Source organism: Chamaea fasciata, unplaced genomic scaffold (genome assembly GCF_029207755.1).
Source record: "Chamaea fasciata isolate MVZ Bird 193981 ecotype frontalis unplaced genomic scaffold, bChaFas1.0.hap1 SCAF_23, whole genome shotgun sequence".
NCBI classification, from domain to species: Eukaryota; Metazoa; Chordata; class Aves; order Passeriformes; family Sylviidae; genus Chamaea; species Chamaea fasciata.
Genome location: NW_027094108.1, coordinates 1,004,111 through 1,022,443, shown reverse-complemented (window position 1 = coordinate 1,022,443; position 18,333 = coordinate 1,004,111). Strand labels below are relative to the sequence as shown.

General features: G+C 54.2%; 1 protein-coding gene across 2 annotated transcripts in view; it reads right to left on the bottom strand.

Moving 5' to 3' along the window:
• RERE (arginine-glutamic acid dipeptide repeats) overlaps positions 1–18,333 on the bottom strand; it is a 180,213-nt gene that overhangs the window by 62,454 nt on the left and 99,426 nt on the right. For both annotated transcript variants that reach the window (XM_066202941.1, XM_066202940.1), the window contains exons 7-9: positions 7,630–7,678; positions 5,200–5,324; positions 4,318–4,417 (exon numbers count right to left, since the gene is read on the bottom strand). In XM_066202941.1, coding sequence (XP_066059038.1) covers positions 4,318–4,417; positions 5,200–5,324; positions 7,630–7,678 — 274 coding nt within the window. The remainder of the gene's footprint in view (positions 1–4,317; positions 4,418–5,199; positions 5,325–7,629; positions 7,679–18,333) is intronic.

Here is an 18,333-nt window from a genome sequence, read left to right as displayed (position 1 = left end):
TCCAGAAAACGAGAAGTTCACAGGCCAGCAAGGCTGTCCCAGATCAGCCAGAGATAATGTGGGCATCAACTCTGGAGCAAGTTAATTCCATTAATAACAATCCCAAAGCCCACAGCACCCGTGTGGCAGAGGAGATCCCTGTGAAAACATGACACAGGCTTCGAGTCTCCTGAAAAATGTTCATTTTCGCAGGTGGGAGTGGGAAAAAAAACATGTTTTATAAATGCCAGGAGTAGTAGAATAATGCAGCAGAAAGGAAAAAATGTTTTCTCTAAGTGCTGGAGTTCAACTGACATGTTCCAGCCTGGCTCAGTCTCTGCTTTGTACTTTCAGCCATTTAGTATTCCTGAGCCCTTCACTGGCAAGATTCAAATGTATAAATAACAGCTGATGATGAGTGCCTCTGCGTCCATTAACTTCTGCCTGAGCTGCTCCAGGTATTTCTATAAACACTGGACCACTGTCCAGCCAGCAGAGAATCTCCATTTTGAGCATTAACTCCGCATCCAAATTCGGCACCACTGTGGGGTGTCACCTGTGAACGACTGCCAACAAAGGGAACCACCACAAATGTCCCCTGAAACAGAAAATTCAGCAACTCCTGCATCACTGGACAGGATTAAAGCAAAAATCCTGCATGTGCACGTGTCCAAAGGGCTCCTTCACATCGCTGTTAAAGAAAGGCAGGGCCCAGGGAAGGGATTTCACATTCCCACAGGGTTCCAGTTCCTCCTGCAGCCTCAGAGCAGAGCTGCCATTTGTGTCTGGGCGATGCTGCAAATAAATCCTCCTTTGGCATGGCTCAGCTGTCAGGCACCTCCAGTCTGTAATGAACCCATGAATTACATCTCGCAGCTCTGACATCTCTGGGCTTGCTCATCAAAATATTGTTCTTCAATTGTAATTTATAACTTAATTTAAATGTCCCTTTCCTGTGACCTTTTTAGAGCAGAGTGCCATTGCATCTGGCAGCTCCTGCTCCAGCAAGGCTTCCTTTGGCAATTACAGCCATTATGATCTGCCTTGAAAGGCCCAGCTCGGTGAGGCTGCATTCAGGGCTCAGCATTAAATAATTGCCGTCCATTAAGAACGCTGAGATAGATCCCAGAACCTTCTTCTCCAAGGAAAAAAAACTGCTGATGTCTCATGAGAGTTTTACTGAACTGCTTCAAAAAAAATAAAAATCACTGAGCCCCAGCCTGGTTTGGGTTAAAGCAGAAGGATTTTGGATTGTTCAGCCAAACCCACTTTTGTGGGGCTGCAGCACGTCCAGCACTGGAATTCCTGAGTCCTCCAGGTTCTTCCATGGGATGGGGACTTGGCCTGGACAATTCACATCCCACGAGGAGCGAGAAGGAAAAAGACAAGGAAAAGGAGGAGCAGGACGGGGATCACTGCCAGGAGCAGCTCCGTGGGGTGGGATAACTCCACCCCAACACCTCATTTAATACAAAATGGAATTCAGGCCACTTCTATTCTGACAAACTTCAGAGGGCTGTGGATATTCTGTGCAGCTTTGGACATCTTGCCCAACTCAGGAAACAGAACATCTCCTTCTAATGATCATCAACCACTCCTAAAACCCAGCAGGACAAGAGCCTCAAAAGCGCCCTGTAGGGTGTAATCTGGGTATCAGACAAGATCAAACAAAAACAAACCCCAACTTCCATCTCTTTTCCCCCAGTCCTAATCCATTTTAAGTCTCTAAAGAGCTGATAATGAAGATTAAACGGTCTGATATTGGTGATGCACTGCCAGGGAGCTGCCAAACAGCTGTGGGGCAATCCAGGCATGGCCAGAGCTCCGCGCAGAGCCAGGGCAAGAACATCCCAACCACCTGCAAAACTTTAAAACCACCCTTCAGAAAACAGCAGTATTTTGCTTGCTGCCCCCAGATTTTAACAGCAGTCGGTTCTGGCTCTGTTTTAGCTGCCTGTAGGAGCGAGGATGAGGATGAATGGAAATTCCAGGTGGCAGAATTGTCTCCTGCACTGGGACAGGCCTGGGCAGGGAGCCTGGCCCTGCCTGGTGTGATCCAGGAGAGCAGCTGCTCATTAACATCATCCACCAGGAAAACCAGTCAGGAGGAGAAATCCTAACATGTATTTAAATAATTTTTTTTTTTTTTTAATGCTTTCAACCTTGTCTGTAGTTAATGAACAAGAAAATCTGGTCTAAGGGCAAGTTAAAACAGGGAGCAATTTGTCTGGGTGACATCTTAGTTAGAAGTGAATTTCCTTGCACTGAGATTAGCCTGTCATGTTTGTCACTCATAATGACACGTTCCCATGCAGCAGAGCCATGAGAAGGCACAACAACACTGTGAGTAAAGGGAGATTTACACAATATTAGCATGTCGCTGCTCGGGCTCCCCTCCACGCAGCACTACACCAGCTCAAGCGGCGCTGTTTTTCCTCCTCCTCCCGAGGATAAATGGGAGCGGCTGGCTCTGCTTTCCCCAGCAGAAACACCGAGCAAAGCTCAGAGATCCCAGGCCGAGTTTGCTCCCTGCCCGGCCCAGGCTCTGCTGCGCACAGCACCGGGCTGACCCCTGCGAGTGGATTGTGTCAGACCTGAGCACAGGGCAGGGGGCGAATTCCTGCCTGGCCTGGGAGCTCTGGGGGCTGCAGGGCGGAACCTCCGGCCAGCAGGCACAGCTCAGGGGGAGAAAAGAGCCCCTGAGTTTCTGCCTTTGCACCGCTGTGGACACAGACAGGACCTGAAGGCACAGCTGATGCTCAGAGTCTGGAGGGCAAAGAGGAGGTGAGGAGGGAGGGGAAGGAACTACTCCAGGATTTCCCCCAGCTCTCCCTCCTCAGCACTGCCAGCAGCAAGGTTCCCAAATTCAATTTTCACCTTGCTCCATCCTCCCCTGGACTATCAGACCTGGCATCACCTTCCCCCAAAGAGCAGGATGAGCTTCCTGGGATATTTTTTTCACCGTTTTTATGGGGAAAGTCTTGCAGGAGCTGCTGTGTCCTCCTCCAGCCCTCCCAGCCCAACACCAGCAAACTCCACGTGAAAACTTCATTTCCTTCCTGAGGGTCACAGTGACAAACATGTGGCCCCAAACCCCGAGAGCCAAACAAAGGACCGGGGGCTGGAATCCACCTGGAATGTGCAGTGAATAATCACTGCAGTGAGCTGAGATAAAAATACATGTGTGTGATGTCTGCATGTAGCACTGTGCCTGCCATGATCCTCATTTCTATCTGGCATAATTAACAATAAATCATTCTGGGGGCTTACAGCACCTGTTATTACATAAATAAAACAGCACCAAAGGAGCTTGTCAGGACTGATTTATGTGGAGTGCTGCCCTGAAGTTTATTGGATTTCCATAATAAGGAATCATGGCACACCGTTTTCTTTTACATTCATCTCCTGGGTTGCATATGATAATTTCTAAACAAAGACGCAACTTAGTGCAGGTTAAGAGGCTCACAAATCATGGAGCAGATAAATCTGATCTCTCTTAAATAGGTGGTGAACTGAAGTTTTAAAAAGGTGCCATTTTGCCAGGACAACAGGTGACCTATCTGAACTGTCTGAAGTCAAAAAGGTCTCAGGAATAAGCCAAAGTTTCTTAAAATATCCCTGACAGAACTATTATTTATAAGGAAACTCTTTCCTAGAAAAATTCAAGGTGGACGAGGAAAGCATTCTCTGAAATAGACATGCACTAGAAACACCCAAGAGAAAAGAACCAGAAGAACAAAACCAAAAATATTTTGGGACTAAATCTAATTTCAGCAGCAAGAACTGTACAAGTGCAAGGGCAGATTCCTCGGGCTGCCAAGCGATTAAAGGGAGTAATTAAAGCTGATAGAGAAGCACTGAAGTCAAATGAATTTTCGGCATTAGGCTATTATTACAGATAAGGGGAAAGAAATTCCAATTCCAAAACCTCTTTAATGATTATTGACCTCGACAGAAACTTGAGAAGGATGTCAGGGAACAGCTCAGCCCAGCGCGGGGTGCGCAGGCACCAGCCCCAGGGGCCTCCACCCAAGGGAAAGAACACCAGGAACGTCTCCCCTGGGCAGAGCTCAGGCACTCCAGCTCCAGTGAAAAGCCCAGACAAACCAAGGAGCCAGCTCAGGTCCAGCTGGCGGCCCCAAAAACACTCCCTGGGGTCACCTTTGGGGCACAACCCACGAGCTCACCACTGAACTTCCTTCGAAAATCACTCGGCTTTTGAGAGGGAGTTAAACCACTGAGAAATGGGAGCCCAAAGTGTGGCCTGCCCACCAAAGCCGGGCTGCAGCCCCTCTCTGGGGGGCCCAGGGGGGCTGTGCCTCCCCAGGGGTCACTTACGGTGTTGAGGGCGTTGAGGGTGGTGTCGTCCCGGGAGGCAGCCACGCATCCATCCTCCGTGGATCCCCCGTCACACATCCCTGCAAAGGCTGCCATGCTCCTGCAAGGGCAGGGAAAGGGTCAGTCCCTCCTCCCAGGGCGCCCCACAAATGCTGCATGCACGCCCTAAATCGTGAACTGTAGGGCCAGGCCACGCTGTGGATCAAAGAAGGCTCTGCAAAGCTGAGTCACCCCGGCACAGGGAATAAATCCAGCATTAAAATCCAATCTAATTTGCCTTCATCAGCTGGAAGTCTGCACTGCCGAAGGAGCAGAGCCTGATCAGGATTACAGAAGCTGAAACCTGCAGACAGGGGAAAGGAGCCTCAGCAGAGACAGCGAACTTGGTGCTGTCATTTGGTTTTATTGTGTCAGAAAACTGACTGCAACCGCAGATTCCCCAGCCCCTGAATTCCTGCAGGTAACTCACTGGGACTCTGAATTACCGTGAAACCCACCAGTGGGGCTGCTGAACCCACAGGGGAGAACTGAAATGCACACTGGAGCTGCCAAGGGGATTCCCTGCTGCCCCAGCTCCGTGTCCCCCATCCCACGGCGCCCTGCTGCCCCTGCACTGAACTCCAGAGCCACAGGGGATGGGAGGCTGCTGCGCTGGCCCAAATCTGACCCTTCTTGTCTCAAACCCACCATTCAGCTGATGACACTCTCTTGCTTTAGGGTCAGTTGGTGAGGAAACTTCTGAACGGGGTCTTTTGGGGGAAACCTATTTCAACACCCCCTCTCTTCATTGGTTTGGGGGAAAAAAAAATTAAAATTAACAGCACAGCAGGCCAGAGTGAAGGAGGGATCCCCGGGGGCACAGCAGGGTGGGGCTGAACCCACCTGGCTGCCCTGAGGTACATGAGCAGGTCACAGTCGTTGACTCCTGGCATCCACACCAGCTCCTCGTGCTGGGTCACCGTGTCCCCGTCCGGGGAAGGGAACGGCTGCAGCTCGGGGAGCTTGGCCTGCAAAACACACACACACACACACATGGCACCTGCTCCTCATGCCAGGGGACACACAGGCCTGGGCATTCCCTGCAGCAGCCCGGCGTGCTCGGTGGGAGATGTTCAGGCAGGTGGTGAAGGGGCTTGGCCCACGTTTCAGAGCTCCGAGGACGCTGAGGCACCCAAAGCCCCAACCCCTTCCCTCCATCCAGCATTCCTTCCCCAGAAGGGCAGTGGTTTTCCTGAGGATCACTCGGGGCTGGCACCACCTCAGCCAGTGCCAGTGGAGCCTCTCTCTGTACACGGCAGAGGTTGGGAGAAAAGCATTTTGTGGTTTGGAAGCCCAGAGGTGCTGGACAATTCCCCTCAGACACGGCAGCTGCGTTTGTCACAGGGACCCTGACCCAGCTGCCTGACACCCCCACGGAGCACACACACACCTGAAGGAAGGCAGGAAGGTTGTTACCACACGTGTCCCATCAGAAACCAGCAAGAAACCCCACACATTTGACACTGAGTTTAAAATTAAATGCCGGGTAAATCATCAGAACTCCAAAGAGAAACAAAGACGTTTCCTGAAAGGGAGATAGCTCAGCAAAATGAACACTGCCTCTAAATAAGTATTGCACTCTATCCAGAGACCCAATTAGCATCTTTAGTCATCTCCTGCTCTGAGATGAGATAGCTGAGAGCCTCTTCAGAACCAGCTTTTAAGCCCTATAATTACCTCCTATACTTACAACGTTGAACGTATTTGAGAGGCAACATTTATACAGAACCAGTAATTACAAGTCACAGGTTCAGATGTCTTTCATGTTCTGCTCTTTAATCTGTACTTTATTTTACTTCTTGCCTGGGAAAGCTGGCTGTGTCATTGAACTTCTCTCGTGGCAGGGCTGAGGCGGCCCTGGGATTTCTGTGAGAGGCACTGCAGCACGCAGGGGGCCGCACAGCTCAGCCTCCTCCACCCTTGGCATGCGCTTCCTTCCTCCAGGAGCAGCTTCCTCTTCATCACTGAGCCTGGAGAACATCTCCACGACCATCAAGACCATGGCCAGCTCGTCCCCAGCCCCACCTGCAGGGTGGGGACCCCAAAGCTCCCTGGCTGTCACCCGTCCCCAAAGTTGTCCCGGGAGAGGATCCAGCCGAGACCCCCTGTGCTCCCCTGGGAGGGGAATCCTCAGAGCTCTGCAATCCTACAGAACATCTGCCTGCTCTGGGGACACGGGCAGGGCTGGGGGGACGCCCACCGCCCTGGCAGAGCACAGCTGAGGGAAAATGAAGGCTCCAGAGCCACCAGGAGCCCCTGGTGGGACCTCAGGCTCTGCATTCCGCTGCCTTCACCGGCTGCTCACCGAGGGGGTGGCAGGGATGACACCTGTCACAAACAAGGACGAGGGAGGGAACAGTGGAAGTCTAAAACACGAAGCAAGCGAGAATTAACAGTTTTCTAAATCAATGGACCTTCTTCCTCCTTTTTTTTCCCTCCACCATCCACTAATGCACGTGGTAATTACACCTTAGAGCAGGGTGACTAATGCCTGCCAAAATATTAGATGACAATTTGAGATGAAAGTTGTTTTGAAGGTATCATTTGCAGAACTCTTGTTATGACTACTGAAAAGAACACTACAGGTTTAATTGCCAAGGACTTTTTTCCTCTGAAGGCAAAACATCCTCAAGAATGTGACATCAGGTTCCATAAATATTTACTTTCACTAGTTCTTAAGCGAGATTTTTAAGAGGGCCTGAATGAATATTCATCACTCGGGTACAAAACTCCAGCCCTTGGACAGTACAAAGTCAATTCCTCAGGAAAAGGAGAGGCCTCAGCTGCCAGTGACAGATCTGGCCCCAGGAACCAGAGCAAGCTGTGTGTTAATACTCTTTAAGAACAGATTATTTCCAATGCTTACGAAGGATTTCTCTCAAATCAGAATTAACATACCAGGAACATCTAGAGTCTTAACCTTATTCTGCTTCCCAGTGCGTGAACACACTCAGCAGCTTCCTCAAGTTCTGTTTGAACAAGCCAAATGACTTAAAGCACTTCTTTAACTTCCAGCAGTTCCCTCAGTCTGATTCAAGAATTAACCCAACAGCACTTCTGCTGCTGAGAATCATTCACATATCAACGTCTGACACAGAAAAGTCCCAGTAACTGAGCTGAGGAAGCCTGAAGAACTCCCAGAAGTGAGTCATCTAGAGATGCTGCTGAAAAGCCTCAGCAGATCTGAACACAGGCAATCTCAAACCACTGACACCTGCACACACCGAGAGGCAAGAGCATCCCAGGGTATTGAGCACAAAGAAAACCCCTTACCTGGTGGCTGGGTCCAACTCTGATCTCACCTTGGGTACTGTTCAGCCTCCTAAGACACAAAGGGAAAAGAGCAATGAGAAAGAATTGCAATTAATGAACTTCGGCGTCATGTTCCTTTCTTGTCATTGCATTTCCAACGCGGATGAGGCAGCAGAAAGAACAAATTATTTAGGAAACAAAAGGGGATGTGCTCAGGGGGGTTGAGTAACCTGGTCTGTGGGAGGTGTCCCTCGGCAGGGGCTGGGGCAGTGCCACCCTCCCAGGAAACAAATCCACTCCAAATATCAGCCACAAGCCTCCAGAAAACCATGAGGACACCTCAGAATGTTCCCCCCCAATGCGTATTTTTGCAAGACGGGCTGACACCGTTTCCTTGTTTTCAGGTTCTGCAAGGCAATGACTGAAGTAGGAAATCAATTCTCTGTTCACAAAGTTCTACACTGAACACCAGGTTACTACGAGGTGTCAGAACTCCTCCCTGTGAGGAGCGAAGGGGAAGCTGACAGCAGAAGATGCTGACGCTCTTCCTTTCCTCCCAGAATTCATTCTAAGGCCGTGCACATCCCCACTCATCGGAGCAAGTGATGTTCCTGGGCAGGGCTTGTGCCCACCCCGAGCTGCTTTCAGCTCACACAGCAAGAACCAAACACCCCCCAGCTCCCCACTTCTTCAGCTGCACCACAGTGAACAGGACAAATCAGACATTTAAGAACTGAGGCTGGAGCATCCTGTAACTGCAAAGTTAAAAGCAAAGCTTGGGATGGGACTTCTGCTCCCAGCTCTTTCTGTGGGAGCTCAGTGGGGCTCTCCAGCCATTCCTCACGAAGCAGAAATATTTCTGTGAGCCTTTCCATCACCCAGTCAACCATTTCCTGGGAATACTCACACCTCAAGGTGCTCCCTCCCCTGCCCAAAAGGTGAGGGAAGCTCTGGCAGCCTGCTCGCCATCCCACCTGGATTCTAAAAGGGCACAAAGCCCCTGGCTCCTGGAGGACAAGCCACCTGCTCTGCAATTTCCACTGTTTCCACATCCCCAGGAACGGGTTTCAAACGGAAAGCAAAATTCTTGCTATGGAAACTAAAGTGCACTGTGGATTTGAAGCTAAATCATATTGGTGAGAGCAATTACAATGAGAATGGAACGGCATCCTGTGTTTATTCCACGGGAAAGGGGGAAAAAAAGGAGCCAACACTGTATATGAAATGTGACACAAAAGAAACTGCTGTAACAAAGCAGTATCCATAGCAACAACAACTTAATATTTCAGTCCTCCTCAGCTGCAGTGGATTAAATATAATGACAAGATGTTCCCTTTGAAAAGTAACCTGCTGCCATGGCAACGTTGTGTTCTGCAAAGTAAACAGGGGCTGGTCGGAAAGGAGCTGGGAGCCAGCGCTGGAATATCAACAAGGCAGAGGCAGAGCAGGGCAAACAGCAGCCCCAGAGCTGCAGGAGGGCAGGGAGCACGGCCGGCCCCAGCCCAGGCTCTCCTCTCCCCCGGCGGGCTCCAGGGCAGCCGGCGCCATCGGGGCAGCTCCGAGGAGAGGACGGGCACGGACTGGGCACAGGCTGGGCCACAGCTCCCGTCTGCCAGCTCTGGGCAGGAGGAGACAGGGAGGAAGGCTGGCACAGCAGTGCCTGAACAGCTCCAGCACTAAACAGCTCTTACCCTGTTTGTCACCCGCCTTGGTGCCCACACCATTCACCAGGCACCCAAGGCTGGCACAGCAGCTCCTGCACAATTCCCAATGCCAAAACAAGATTTACCCTCTGTTTGTCACCAGCCTTGGTGCCCACACCATTCACCAGGCACCCAAGGCTGGCACAGCAGCTCCTGCACAATTCCCAATGCCAAAACAAGATTTACCCTCTGTTTGTCACCAGCCTTGGTGCCCACACCATTCACCAGGCACCCAAGGCTGGCACAGCAGCTCCTGCACAATTCCCAACGCCAGAACAAGATTTACCCTCTGTTTGTCACCAGCCTTGGTGCCCACGCACTGAGCAGTCACCCAAGGCTGGCACAGCAGCTCCTGCACAGTTCCCAACACCAGAACAAGATTTACCCTCCGTTTGTCACCAGCCTTGGTGCCCACACCATTCACCAGTTCCCCAAGGCTGGCACAGCAGCTCCTGCACAATTCCCAACGCCAAAACAAGATTTACCCTCCGTTTGTCACCAGCCTTGGTGCCCACGCACTGAGCAGTCACCCAAGGCTGGCACAGCAGCTCCTGCACAGTTCCCAACACCAGAACAAGATTTACCCTCTGTTTGTCACCAGCCTTGGTGCCCACATCATTCACCAGTCACCCAAGACTGGCACAGCAGCTCCTGCACAGTTCCCAACACCAGAACAAGATTTACCCTCTGTCACCAGCCTTGGTGCCCACGCACTGAGCAGTCACCCAAGGCTGGCACAGCGGGCAGCTCTGCCCATGGCCACAGTGCCACCACGGCCAGCAGAGCAGCCCCACCGCCCAGCCCAGCCCAGCCCAGCAGCCCTGGGGAGAGCCTGGGCCCAGGGCTCCGTTACAGAACGCCCAGAGCCGGGCAGCATCCGGGGCTGGGAATGCCCAGCAGAGCCCCCGAGGCCGGAGGGCCCTGGCGGTGGGTCTGTGCCCTGCCCTGTCCCCGTGTGGCTCCCAGCCCGCTCCCTGCCCAGCACGGCCAGGGAAGGGCTCTGCCGGGAGCTGCTGATGGAAGCACACGGGCTGGATGCCCCTGCAGGGTCAGGGACCTCGGAAATGCTGCTGCTGCTCCTTTCACCTTCCCCTTCTCCCTGCCAGAGCTGCCCTGCAGTGACTGCGGGTCCCTCCCGCAGCAGCCGGGGGCCGTCCTGCTGAGCTCACCCTGCCCTCAACAACTCAGTGCTGCCGCCGAGCTTAAAAACAAAACCCCAAAGAAACGCAGAACCCAACCCGATCACACACAGGACGAGGTTCTGTGCTCCCCACAAAACCACCCCGGGCACTGCCAGCCCCGACTCTGCGCACTGAGCTGAGCCCCAACTCAGTGACGGGGATGCTCTTTTAAACCAGCCACAAACAGCATCAAACGGCGTTTCTGACTCTCCCTGGAGCTCTCCAGGATGGGTTTTCAGAGCAAACTCGCTGAAATCCACGGCAAACCTGCTAAAAACACAGCTAAAGGCCAGAGGGTGACATGGGCACGGCAGGGGCACAGAGCGCACGTGCAGCAGGAGGTCAGGGCTGCGGAACCGGCACCGGGACGCCCGAGTCACCCCCGTGTGAGGACGGGGCACTGGCCAAGGAGGTGGCCAAGAACAGCCAAAAGAGTCATTGTTTCTACACAGGCAAAGATTAAAAGAGGAGAGGCGCGTCTCAAGGCCAGGCCATCGAGGGGTTTGGGCTCTGTGGTTGTTTTTAATAAGCTGCAGCAACCGAACAGTGAATTTTATGAGATTTGGGGTGATGTATGAGGCCTGGTGCCAGCATCAGTGGCTTTACTGAATAAAACCAAGCCTGTGTTAGGTATGTGTGTGCTAAAATAGATTACAAGCTGCAGTCACACACTCAGCACTGACGAACCAGCCATTATTAATGGCCACAGCATCAGTTACACCCACCGAGAGTGGGACACAACAAAGCAATTCCTGGACACTTGTGACTTCCGTGAAGTTAACAGAAACTCCCAAGAAAGTCCCAAGAAAAGGGTTTTAAAAAAAAATATCCTTTAATTCAAATAGTCCAATACCCAAGAGGAAAGACCCCTGCTCTTCAGAGGCAGCTCTAAAAACATCTGGCCAGGATCATTTTGGTCCATCTCTAGAGGGACAGAACAGGGGAGGACAGAACTCCTGCACTCCAACTTCAGCAGATTAAAAACCAGTTTATCAGGGCCTGGAAGTGACTGGCACTGCAGCCAAGAGCATCTGGTTATGGTCACTGCTGGCAGGAGGATATTGAGCCAAGGGGCTCGTCATTTTAACCCAAAATTATCTCCCGCACGTCACGTTCAAACAGTGCACTCTTCAAAACACAAAGGGGACAAACACCTCCAGGCTGCTCGATTCAAACCAAAAAAACCCCACAACTGCCTCAAACCCGAGTTAAACACCTCAGAGGAACAAACGCCCTGAATTCACCTGTGCCTGAAACCTTCGTTCTTTAAGCCAGATTTTCATTTTCATTTTACAGAAATAGTGCCCTAATGCTCAGAAAATATTCTTGCCCCTTGTACGCTTAAGCCTCACTTAAAACCTGTTGCAATGGTGTGTTGTAATAATAATAACAATAAAAATTAGTAATAATAATATTAATAATAAAATTATATTATTATGACTGTAATTGTAATTGTAATTGTAATTGTAATTGTTGTTGTTATTATTATTATTATTATTATTATTATTATTATTATTATTATTATTATTATTATTATTATTATTATTATTATTAAGCAGAAGCAATTTCGTCTTCTGGGTGAAAAATCGAAGCTGTATTTGAGGCAGATGAGCTTACCAGGGAAGGTTTCTCAGCCCCTGCTCTCCCCAAAGCAGGAATGAACAAACGTGTCCCAACACCTGCCCCTCCAGAGCAAGCCCCAGCCTGCTCCTGGCTGCAGGGGCTGCTCTGCCCCTGCTGCTCCTGCACGAGGAAATGCTTGCACAGGCTCCAGTCACACAGGGAAAGCTTTTTCAAGATAAAAGTTGGGGTTTTTATCATGTTTAGAGAAGAGGGGGGAAAAAACAAAAAGCCCGCCGAGAGTCCTCAGTGCTGTCCCCAAAAGGTGGGGTGGAGGTGACAATAACTCAGTCAGATGCTGCAGAGGAAGGAAACGCTCTCCCCGCTCAGGAACGACCTGTGTGGGGAATATTTTGCTGGCAGGTGCCGTGGAGCACCTCTCTGACACCTGTTCACCTCCAGGTAAGGAAGACAACAGCATTTGGATCACAAGTTCAACAAAATTAATTACTGCGAACCACTGCATAGTGCAAAGGTTTTTACCCGGCTACATGGGATTTTAATAGAACCAGAAGGTTGTTTGCGAGCAGCATTTACACTGGTGAGGGAATGTTATTTGAACACGGACTGATTGTCCTGCACAGTCTCTAGAAGGGCCAGGCAGTGTCCCTGCACTTCCCGGAGCAAATATTCCCTGTGAAAGCAGCCTGAGCCCTGCAGCAGGGCAGTGGAGCTGGGCACAGCACAGCAGGGACCTTCTCCACAAAGCTCCATCAGGTCAGAGCTCAACCTCTGGGGCTCCGAACGTGCCTGACAACACAAACCCGCAGCACACACGGGCAGAGGGAACAGCTCATGTCAGAGGGGACAAGCATGAGGAATGGGAAGCAGGCAAGGAGCTGGAAGGTATCCCCAGCTCCACCATCCGCCTGGAAAAAGAGCTCCAATTAAAACAAATTACAGCCTAAAGAATTGGAAGGAAGGGGAGAGAGGTGATCTTACTGATTCATGCCTGGGGGAAAAAAAAAAACAAAGCTGGAATGAAGGCAGAACAAAGGGGAGAGGATTTTCTTCATCCAAAGGACAACGTTCGAGCACTTCCCATGACGTGTCTGCAATCTCCAACAGCTGCTTGGAGTGGCATTAACTGAGCAGACCACCTACCAGCAGTGCCTGAACCGGGAGAATCCGCTGGGCACCCAGCCAGGACAGAACTGTCCCTGAGGAAGGGAATGAGAGCAGGAGCACAGCTGCAGGCTGAGCTCAGAGCACCGGACACCACAGCCTGGCCCTGCTGCCAGCCCGCCTCTCCCTGGGCTGCTTTTCCTGGGAGGGTTTGGGTTTTTTCCCTGGATGGGGGGAGCAGGGAGGTTGGGGTTTTGTTATTTATGTTGGTTTTCTTTTTAAAGCCAAGTGTGTGTGCACCTCCACACAGACCTGAGGAGCTGCTTGCTCATGGACTGGCTGCCCAAGGCCTTCTCCTCTGTCTGGAAGCGAACATTCAAAACCAGTGTTAGGCTGCCCTGTCCCTGTACTCCGGCAGAGCACTGGCACAGTCCTGCAGCAGGAGCGATTCAAGGAGTTCCTTTATTAGGAATAAGAATGTGTCCAAAGCCCAGGCCTGGGGAGACTCCTCTCTGAGCTATGAGGTGATCCAGCCAAGCTGGAGCTCAGGGGAACTGAGCTCTGTCATCATTACAGGACTTTGCTTCAGCCAACGGCCACAGCGAGCAGGGACCCACAGGAAATGGGTGCTCATGATGGTTTTAATGCTCTGCAGGGATAAAAGGAAATGCTTACAGGGATGGCACTTGGAGGAGGATACAGACATGGGCAGGGCACTGACACGGGCAGAATTCTGCAGGTTTATTCATCGCTCATTCCTCAGCTCCTGACAAGAATCACAGGCTGGGTTGCGTTGGAAGGGACCTTAAAGCTCGTCCTGTCCCAGCCCTGCCATGGCAGGGACACCTCCCACTGCCCCAGGGGCTCCAAGCCCCGGTGTCCAGCCTGGCCTTGGGCACTGCCAGGATCCAGGGGCAGCCACAGCTGCTCTGGGAACTCCTGTGCCAGGGCCTGCCTACCCTCCCAGGGAACAATTCCTTCCTAACTTCTCCTCCAAATCCCTGCTGTGAGTCTGGAGCTGCCCGCCCTCGTCTGTCACTCTGTGCCCATGTGCCACACCGTCCCTCCAAGCCCCAGGGACACAGGCCCTGCCCGCGAGTGACACTGTGAGCAGGGCAGAGGGGTCACAGTGAGCAGCACACGCAGCCCTGGCCCCTTCCCACCCAAACCCTGCTCCAAAGGAGCTGCCCTGAGCTCCAGGGAAGAGGGCAGGACAGCCCTGCTGGGCACAGGGACAGAGGACACACCACCTGCGGCTGAGAACACGACAGCCAGCGCCCTCGCAGCCCTTTACACCTGGCAGTGACACGGCTGCCTGTCCCACAGGGGCCTCAGAGCCCAAACCCTGCACTTTATCCCGTCAGCCTGGGGATGCCTGCACAGCTGGCCCCGAGCTGCTCCCCCGCAGCGCTGCAACGCAGGCGCACCAGCGTCACCTGCATGGCACTGACAGGCCAGGACTGCGACAGCGGCTCCGGGGAAAGTGTCACTGCGATCAGGGCACTCCATCAGCACAGAAACACCCAGCCTGGGAGGTGACACCGGCTCCATCCCGGAGCAGACAGCGGCTCCATCCCGGAGCAGACAGGAGCTCCATCCCGGAGCAGACAGCGGCTCCATCCCGGAGCAGACACCGGCTCCATCCCGGAGCAGACAGGAGCTCCATCCCCGAGCAGACAGCGGCTCCATCCCCGAGCAGACACCGGCCCCATCCCGGAGCAGACACCGGCTCCATCCCGGAGCAGACAGCGGCTCCATCCCCGAGCAGACAGCGGCTCCATCCCCGAGCAGACACCGGCCCCATCCCGGAGCAGACAGCGGCTCCATCCCGGAGCAGACAGGGGCTCCATCCCGGAGCAGACAGCGGCTCCATCCCGGAGCAGACAGGAGCTCCATCCCGGAGCAGACAGCGGCTCCATCCCGGAGCAGACACCGGCTCCATCCCCGAGCAGACAGCGGCTCCATCCCGGAGCAGACAGCGGCTCCATCCCGGAGCAGACACCGGCTCCATCCCGGAGCAGACACCGGCTCCATCCCGGAGCAGACAGCGGCTCCATCCCCGAGCAGACAGCGGCTCCATCCCGGAGCAGACAGCGGCTCCATCCCGGAGCAGACAGCGGCTCCATCCCGGAGCAGACAGCGGCTCCATCCCGGAGCAGACAGGGGCTCCATCCCGGAGCAGACAGCGGCTCCATCCCGGAGCAGACAGCGGCTCCATCCCGGAGCAGACAGCGGCTCCATCCCGGAGCAGACAGCGGCTCCATCCCGAAGCAGACAGGAGCTCCATCCCGGAGCAGACAGCGGCTCCATCCCGGAGCAGACAGCGGCTCCATCCCGGAGCAGACAGCGGCTCCATCCCGGAGCAGACAGCGGCTCCATCCCGGAGCAGACACCGGCTCCATCCCCGAGCAGACAGGAGCTCCATCCCCGAGCAGACAGCGGCTCCATCCCCGAGCAGACAGCGGCTCCATCCCGGAGCAGACAGCGGCTCCATCCCGGAGCAGACAGCGGCTCCATCCCGGAGCAGACACCGGCTCCATCCCGGAGCAGACACCGGCTCCATCCCGGAGCAGACAGCGGCTCCATCCCGGAGCAGACAGCGGCTCCATCCCGGAGCAGACAGCGGCTCCATCCCGGAGCAGACACCGGCTCCATCCCCGAGCAGACAGGAGCTCCATCCCCGAGCAGACAGCGGCTCCATCCCCGAGCAGACAGCGGCTCCATCCCGGAGCAGACAGCGGCTCCATCCCCGAGCAGACAGGGGCTCCATCCCGGAGCAGACAGCGGCTCCATCCCGGAGCAGACAGCGGCTCCATCCCGGAGCAGACAGGAGCTCCATCCCGGAGCAGACAGCGGCTCCATCCCGGAGCAGACAGCGGCTCCATCCCGGAGCAGACAGCGGCTCCATCCCGGAGCAGACAGCGGCTCCATCCCGGAGCAGACAGCGGCTCCATCCCGGAGCAGACAGCGGCTCCATCCCGGAGCAGACAGCGGCTCCATCCCGGAGCAGACAGCGGCTCCATCCCGGAGCAGACAGCGGCTCCATCCCGGAGCAGACAGCGGCTCCATCCCCGAGCAGACACCGGCTCCATCCCGGAGCAGACAGCGGCTCCATCCCGGAGCAGACAGCGGCTCCATCCCGGAGCAGACAGCGGCTCCATCCCGGAGCAGACACCGGCTCCATCCCGGAGCAGACACCGGCTCCATCCCGGAGCAGACACCGGCTCCATCCCGGAGCAGACACCGGCTCCATCCCGGAGCAGACACCGGCTCCATCCCGGAGCAGACACCGGCTCCATCCCGGAGCAGACAGCAGCTGGATGCTGCTGCACTGTGACCCAGCTGTCACATCCCCCAGCACCCCCGGTGCCCTGCAGCTGCCCACAGCTGGAACACCCCAATCCCCCAGGCAGCAGCAGCTGCAGCCCGTGTCCCCCGGCAGTGCCCCCCGGCAGCGCTGCCACCCGCAGCCGCAGCAGGAGCAGGAGCAGGAGCAGCAGCAGCAGCAGCCGCAGCAGCAGCAGCCCCGGACGAAGGAGAGCACAGAGGCAGCGGCCCGCGGGCAGGCCGGCGCACGGAGCCTACCTGCAGGCCCCCAGTGGATCGTCCATGGCTGCGAGAGGCGGCCGCGGGCCGGGATGGATCGCCGAGCGCTCAGCTCCCGGCCCAAACTCTGCCTCCGCCACCCGGCCAACTCAAAATGGAGGCACATGCGGGCTGCGAGCCCTCGCCGAGCCTGCACTGAGCTTGTGCTGTGACCTAAGCCCGCACGCAGAACGCAGAAACTTCGCCCTCGGACCGGCGGCACTGAGCATGTGCTGTGACCCTCCCTCCGCCTTCCTCCTCCTCCTCCTCCCTCCTCCTCCTCCTCCTTCCTCCGGAACGGCGCCCGGCGCCCGCGCCGCTCGGCTGGGAACGCGGCGGGGACAGCCCGGGCTCCGCCAGGAGAGACAAATAAATACAGCCCGGGGTCCGCAAATACAGCCCGGGGTCCGCCAGGAGAGACAAATAAATACAGCCCGGGGTCCGTAAATACGGCCCGGGGTCCGTAAATACAGCCCGGGATCCGCCAGGAGAGACAAATAAATACAGCCCGGGGTCCGCAAATACAGCCCGGGGTCCGCCAGGAGGGAGACAAATAAATACAGCCCGGGGTCCGTAAATACAGCCCGGGGTCCGCCAGGAGAGACAAATAAATACAGCCCGGGGTCCGCAAATACAGCCCGGGGTCCGCCAGGAGAGACAAATAAATACAGCCCGGGGTCCGTAAATACAGCCCGGGGTCCGCCAGGAGGGAGACAAATAAATACAGCCCGGGGTCCGTAAATACGGCCCGGGATCCGTAAATACAGTCCGGGCTCCGCCAGGAGAGAGATAAATAAATACAGCCCGGGGTCCGTAAATACGGCCCGGGGTCCGTAAATACAGCCCGGGATCCGTAAATACGGCCCCGGATCCACCAGGAGATAAACACAGCCCGGGATCCGCCAGTAAATACAGCCAGGGATCTGCTAATAAATAAATACAGCCGGGGATCCGCTAATAAATAATTACAGCCAGGGATCCATAAATAAATACATACAGCCAGAGATCCGTAAATAAATATATACAGCCAGGGATCTGCTAATAAATGCAGCCAAGATCTGCTAATAAATACAGCCAGGATCCACTAACAAATGCAGCCAGGATCTGCTAATAAATACAGCCAGGATCCACTAACAAATGCAGCCAGGATCTGCTAATAAATACAGCCAGGATCCACTAACAAATGCAGCCAGGATCTGCTAATAAATACAGCCAGGATCCACTAACAAATGCAGCCAGGATCTGCTAATAAATACAGCCAGGGATCCACAAATAAATAAATAAATACAACCGGGGATCCGCTAATAAATACAGCCAGGGATCCGTAAATAAATACATACAGCCAGGGATCTGCTAACAAATGCAGCCAAGATCTGCTAATAAATACAGCCAGGGATCCACGAAGAAATAAATAAATACAGCCGGGATCCTCTAACACAGCAATCAACCCCGGCTGGAGCTTCCCAGTTGTTAGTGGCATCAGTCACTGTCAAAGCAGTCACTCTGAAGAGACAGGAAATTAATTCTTTCCAAGTCCCTGACATAAACGGAAGTTTCTTCCCCTCCGCTGG